At 35.3% G+C, this 6,753-nt stretch overlaps 1 protein-coding gene across 1 annotated transcript; it reads right to left on the bottom strand.

Annotated features, from left to right (window-relative positions):
- Window positions 1-312: 312 nt before the first annotated feature.
- On the bottom strand, window positions 313-4,362 carry LOC139847465 (acetylornithine aminotransferase, chloroplastic/mitochondrial-like). The gene is made up of 3 exons (XM_071837135.1): window positions 3,818-4,362; window positions 2,221-2,655; window positions 313-1,080 (listed from the first exon to the last, which is right to left on the bottom strand). Exons 1-3 carry the CDS (start codon window positions 4,259-4,261, stop codon window positions 541-543), a joined length of 1,419 nt encoding a protein of 472 aa, XP_071693236.1. The 5' UTR covers window positions 4,262-4,362; the 3' UTR covers window positions 313-540.
- Window positions 4,363-6,753: the final 2,391 nt, after the last annotated feature.

Raw genomic sequence — 6,753 nt, 5'->3', positions numbered from 1 at the left:
AAAAGTCGCTCATAGGAGGGTTGCTCGTTATCCAAAAAAAGAAAAATACAACCCATCCGAACTCCTTAATAAAAGCAAACTGCAACACTAACAGGTGAAGCAAATTAAAGAACAAATAGATGCCTTAACGGGTAGACGACGTGACTATGTGAGCCTCTGAGGTGTTCATCTGATTAAGTGGAATAAATGACACGTAGTTGAGTGAGTCAAAAAGTACAAGGTCCGAGGTTCAAACTCACGACAGTTAAGTGAGTCTAGTATGTCCACCATCACCTTACAGACAGACAGCCGATTATGGACCAGTCTGGACTGTGAAAATAACGGAACAATTTAAATACATAATTGAAGCATTACCGGCTAGGTACACTAATGATTAACCTATTATTATCAAAATACATTAGTCACGAAATTGATAACTTAGAGCACCTGATGGAGGAGATATTCATTCTCACTTGAACATTTGAATCAACAGAAGCATCCCAATTGTGAATGAAATACATACGCACAGAAGACAAAAGCATTACCAGATTCATTTTGCGCTTAGTTCGAATTTTTGTCATCAAGAACATGAAAACACTTGTGCATGATGTCAACAGCCTGATCTAGTTCCTGCTCAGAGATTGTCAAAGGTGGCACCAGTCTAACAATGTCCCCTTTTCCTGCAGTCAATATCAAAAGACCAGACTCCCGACAAGCATCCACCAATGGCGTTGCAGAAACATCCAACTCGATTCCAACAATTAGACCAAACCCTCGTATTTCTTTAAAGTGCAAGTTTCCTCCTAGTTTTTTCTGCAAGATTTCTTTCAAGTAATCGCCTTTTTTAACGACACTGGCCAAAAAGGTCGGGTTTGATATTTTATCAAACACGGCTATTGCAGCAGCACAAACAAGGGGCCCACCTGCAAAAGTGCTTCCGTGGTCCCCATAATTGATGGCGGCATTCACTCTCTCAGTCACTAGTGTTGCTCCTATGGGCAAACCACCAGCTAGAGGCTTGGCGAGAGTCATTATATCGGGGGTGACATCGTAAGCTTCGTGGGCCCAGAGATAACCAGTTCGACCCAACCCGCATTGAACCTGAGATAACAAACGGAAAGAATCAGTATTTCAAATAGAGTGTACTTGATAGAAGTGATAACATAACTATTATTAAGGAGTGCAGGGCTAACATGGCGTAAATAACAGAGGTTTGATTAATAAATTACATGATCAAAGTTTAATAGGTGAAATTTCAAATCAATTATGTGAAGAATGGTCAATTTCGGATACACTAACTGGTCCAACAGGTACATTTTCAAACTTGGCTATAGTGTTAAAATTCACTTAAAGTATACTCAACTATTTACACACTTGTTACCCCTTCATTGTTGTTCGCGGGTAACGGTATGGGGGCGTTTCATCCATTTGATAAGGTTCCTTTAATTTTAATAGTAATCGTTATTTAAAAAAAATTACACACTGTTAAATGCTTACCTTTACAGGTTCATCATTTTGAAAGTGCAATACCTTTTGCAAGCATAATTGAACTATTATGTATTAACTATAATGAAATCTAATGAAAAGGATAAGAAAAACCGTCAAGTACACGACGTTTTTACACTTTCTATCACTTTACCAATTTTGACAGTTATATGACCTGCCTAATAAGTTTCCGATTTAGCAGAACATCATAGTTTGCTTGTTTTGATCTGTCCTAAAAACTTAACCATTTTCACCAACTATATAACCTGCCCAAACTTCATGTTTCCACTTCATTGAGATACAAAAAAAACAACCCTTCAACTGATAAAGGGTATAGTACATACTAAACACGGGCCAGAGTCCAGAAGTCACCTGAACTGCTTTCAATGCTTTCAACTTCCTAAATCGCGTTTTCATCATAATTAGAGTATTATTTTGATAGTATAGCTTTGAAGTCATATTTAATACATTATCAACTTATAAAGATATAATAAAGACAAAGAATTTGTGGAACAACCCAACCCAACACCTTATTCCGTATCAAAAAAGCGCTTATGTCACGAACATGTCCTGACCTAATCCTAAGCATAACCTGCCCATTTTACCACCTCTAGCATTCATTTTTAATGTTCTATACTATAGTACCAATAAGCATGAAAACTCGCATACCTCATAGATCATGATAAGAATTCAGAATTACGTAGAATTTGAAGAATTGCACTATTACCAAACAGCCATTAATGACTTTATATTTACCTCATCAAATACCAGCAGAGATCCAGCTTTATCACAAGCAACACGCAAAGATTTCAAAAACTCTTCTGTAGCACTATAAATTCCACCTTCCCCTTGAATCGGTTCCACAAACACCGCAGCAATTTTCCCACTATATATCAATTCTTCAGCAGCAGCAATATCACCATACTTTAAAAAGGTAACACCTGGCATCACAGGCTGAAAAGGTGTTCTGTAATGCTCTTTACTAGTCAATGCAAGCGAACCAATTGTCCTTCCATGAAAACTGTTTGTAAACGAAATAAACTCAGTAGGTGGATCGTTCTTATCAGGATTCATAGATCTTTGAAACTTCCTTGCAAATTTAATAGCAGCTTCATTTGCTTCTGTTCCTGAGTTACTGAAAAACACACGATCTGCAAACGATGTAGCTACAAGACGTTCAGCAAGATTCACCTGCAACAATCCAACTTATAAATTATCAAATGAATCATAACATTATTAGCACCAAAATCATGTATAAATTATTTACGGATTTTACAATAACCGTCCCCTGTCACTACAACAAATTAACCAATTGGTCACACATATTTTTACACGTTTTTAAGCGTGAACTTTTTATTAAATTCGTATAACTTATAAATGTGTGTAATTTTATTACATGTATGTGTGTTTGAGTATAATCATAGTTTCACACATAAAATTGTAAAAAAAATGTTCACACTTATGAGTGTGTAACACCAACGAACGTTTGCTTCAATGGTATCATGCCTCAGTGTGGAAGGGCCCGCGATTAGTTGCCAAGCAACCCGGGTTCAATTCCTGGGGGCGGAAGGTTTTCTCTCCAAATTCATGCGATTAGTTGCCAAGCAACCCAGGTCCCGCGATTAGTTGCCAAGCAACCCGGGTAGGAGTTTCCTTCTAGCGTGTGTAGGTGCAAATGATGAGGGTCGTTGAAATAAATGATCCGCTGATGCAAATTCGCCGTTCAAAAAAAAACTTATGAGTGTGTAACAAAGCAAATTTAATCACATTTAAATGTGTGAGTAACCACCGAACTATTGGTTGAGTGGTAAAAAGAATCAGTTTGTTCTGGGCCCGTATCCTTGAAAAAATAGGTGCAGGTTCAAATCCTGAAGGGGGAGTTTTCTCCAAAGGTTTTGCCTCTGCTATCTTTTACTCTGTGCGGGCCAAGCAGTTAACCTAAAGCATTCCGGGTACGCTTTGTGCGATGGATGCGAGGAGTTTCTTTCTAACGGGTGCGTGAGTGGCAAATGAGAGGATTCGATGCCAATATTGCCGTTTTAAAAAAAAAAAAAATTGCTACACCTCATTTCTTCATACAAGTGGATGCGTGAACAATCTAGTGCGACAAATTTTACTTAACACTCTTAACTCTTAAGTGTGTGATTATATTTATGATTGTACACACCAATAAGTGTGAGAAAAGTTATGACAATATTTCAAGCTTATAACTGTAATAACATTACAAACATTTATAAGTGCGTAGAACTTAAAAAAAAAAAAGGTTCACACTTTTAAAAAAAAGTCTAAAATGGCAAATTTATTGTATTGTGTACACGTATATATATCTACACATATGAAATACAAATCAGACCTGAGGAAGAGTATAATAGAGGTTGCTGACATGAGCAAGCAGGTTAGCTTGATTAGTAATGGCTTGAATCCAATCAGGATCCGAATGACCTAATGCATTAACCGCAATACCCGAAGTTAAATCGATATAATCTCGCCCTTCAATATCGTATAATTTACAACCTTTGCCACTCGTGAATACAACAGGAGCTCTGCCATACGTTCCAACTATAACTCGCTTCTCAGATTCAATTACATCGTTCTCTTTTGTAATTGACTTCGAATCTATACCGGAAATGGTGGTAGTATCTGTTAGCTGCGAACGCACCTCTGTTGTTGTAATTGTTGTTCTACGAGAATGAATCCGGCAGTTGTAATTAGCAAATTGGGGGTTTACATTAAGACGATAACGAATTTGGTGATTAACTGTTGAATATTGCAAGTTGTTGAAGAAAACGGAACTCATTTTGGTTTCGATTAGTTGATGTGGTGCTAGGGTTGTACACACATGGAGATTGTAGTATGAGAAAACAATGGACACGTCGACTTCAACTTCTGAGGTCAATTCTGACTTTCTCACCTCTAACCTCTGACTAGGATGATGCGATCATATCCATATCCATTTAGTTTCAGGTCATCCATTTATATCCATATCAAGTGAATTAACCCAATTGATATTAAAAACATGTTATAGTATTTTCTAATATGCGATTAAAATAAAAGCGCAGTGTAGCAAAATTAAATATAAAATGACATAATTAAAATCTATACATAAGAATATGTAATTCATTGTCGAAGATATAACAAAATTTGTTAAATTTACTATAAAACATAGATTATGAAAAATTAAATATGAAATTGTAAGTTTATTTTGTTAGATATACGTGTTCTATTATAATATATTACAGTTATTTCAATATATGGTTGAAGACAAAATATAAATCTAACGGTAAATGAACTTGTAATAGTAAATATCTAAGCATATATTTATATTTATGTATTTGTATATGTATTTCGGGTGGTAATGGATATATCCATGGATGAAACTATTCATCCATGTCCATATCCATATCCATTTAGGTTCATCAATATCCGTATTCATATCCATTTAAGTTAATCCATATCAATCACGAAGCGGATGGATCGGGTGGATATCCATCGAATCGGGTCACCATTGCCATCCCTACCTCTAACCTCTACTTGGATTTTAGCACTAAATTTGTTAAAAATGTAAAAATAGTAAGTTTGATTAACAAAAAGTTATACATAAAAAGACTTTTTTGCTCCGTTGGTCCCTCAGTTATGCCCCAATTTGCTAACAGCGTCCATCGGTTTCTAATTTGGCATTGCGCGTCCTTTTTTTATAAAAAATTTGCAATCAACGTCCCTGCGTCAAACTTCTGTTAATTAAGCCCCTTAAGTATTGACATGTGCAATGCATGTGAGGGTAAAATCGTCTTTTTAACCATGTTCTTCATCTTATTTCAAATATTACTCAACTTGTTCTTCCCCAAAATTACAAAAAAAATTTAGAAAAATAAAACTAAAAAATTAAACCTAAATCAAAACAAACCTAAAACTCATTGTACATTCATCTTTCTTGATTCTTTTCCTTTTCTAACTCTTTTCTTTTATCTTTTCTTCTTTATGTTCATCTTCAACATCTAAAACCCATAGATCTACAACTACAACTACAAATGGTTTCTTCCACGTTTTAAAATCATAAATAAATCATTTATTCAATAGATAAATCGGGAGCATTCAATTCAAAAAGGTTATTTGAGGGAAGAACGTACCTCGGGAATGATGATCTGGGTTAATTTTAGGAAGAAAAAAAAACGAAGAGTATGAGATGATGGTTTAACGAGTACCTGGTGAGAATATGCATACGCCATGGCCCGTTCTCTTTTAATCACGACTTACATTTTACTTCGTAGTCTTGCTCAGGGGCGGATTCAGGATTGAGAGTCGCTGGTGTCACCGGTTAAAATCCAAAAACAAAATCTACTAGATGTCTTATCTTAATGGTGTCACTCAAAAAATTTACACTATTTACTGATGTCACTAGTTAAAAATCAAAAAAAAAAAAAAAAAAAAAAAACACTAAATCGCGTATTTCAGTGATGTCCCGTTCCACTACGGATAATACACTAGCTCCGCCCCTGTATGCAACTACGTAAGATGAACGCGTGAGTGGTTAAGTCCACCTAGATGACCCCAAACTGATGTCCAAAAAAAAATACTTTACTTATGTAGTTATTATTAGAATATATTCCCTAATTCACTTAAAATAAAATAAATGTGTATAACATTTATTAACGTAAAAACATAACTTGTACTATATAAAAATATACATACATGAGCTATTACTCCCTCCGTCCCACGATAATTGATCTTTTGATTTTTTTTATATCTTTTTTTACAACTTTGACAGTAATTATTAGGGTTTGTGTTTTACCATAATTGATAAAAGTTATATAAATATATTCGATTTTAATTGTATTTTTATTGATATAACTAGTTAAAAATCCGCGAATTCGCAGGATTAAGCGGAAAAAAATTGTTGTAATAAAGTTGCCTGAGTGGTCACCGAGTTGCCCAATGAAGCACACCACACGGGATCAATTATTGGATATGCCAAATTGTTCAAAAAGGGAGCGTGACTAGAGGGTGCGCATAATGCGCAATTCACCCGGTACCAGGTCTCGCGCTCGGGGGGCTTGATTACCCGAGGTTTTACCTACTGTGGGGAAGCCAATGTGCTCGTTCATAGGAGGATTTCCTTGCTTACCAAAAAAAAAGTACTCATATCTTTTACTTTAATTTAGGAGTATATTACTATTACTATTACTATTACTATTACTAATATAACTAATAGACAAAATTTGTCTTATTAGTTATGAATAGTACTATTTAACATTTTATTTTTTACACACCTAACCCCCTACTTTCATTAAA

This window comes from Rutidosis leptorrhynchoides, chromosome 5 (assembly GCF_046630445.1).
Source record: "Rutidosis leptorrhynchoides isolate AG116_Rl617_1_P2 chromosome 5, CSIRO_AGI_Rlap_v1, whole genome shotgun sequence".
In the NCBI taxonomy this organism is placed as follows: domain Eukaryota; kingdom Viridiplantae; phylum Streptophyta; class Magnoliopsida; order Asterales; family Asteraceae; genus Rutidosis; species Rutidosis leptorrhynchoides.
This window is presented reverse-complemented; position numbering and strand designations above follow the sequence as displayed.

What these genes read in the sequence shown, in the direction of transcription:
- LOC139847465 (XM_071837135.1), bottom strand. Translation starts at nt 4,261, where the DNA reads ATGAGTTCCGTTTTCTTCAACAACTTGCAATATTCAACAGTTAATCAC. An exon ending in TCTATTATACTCTTCCTCAG is followed by an intron (nt 2,656 to 3,817) that starts GTCTGATTTGTA and finishes GGATTGTTGCAG; the next exon opens with GTGAATCTTGCTGAACGTCT. An exon ending in CTCTGCTGGTATTTGATGAG is followed by an intron (nt 1,081 to 2,220) that starts GTAAATATAAAG and finishes TTGTTATCTCAG; the next exon opens with GTTCAATGCGGGTTGGGTCG.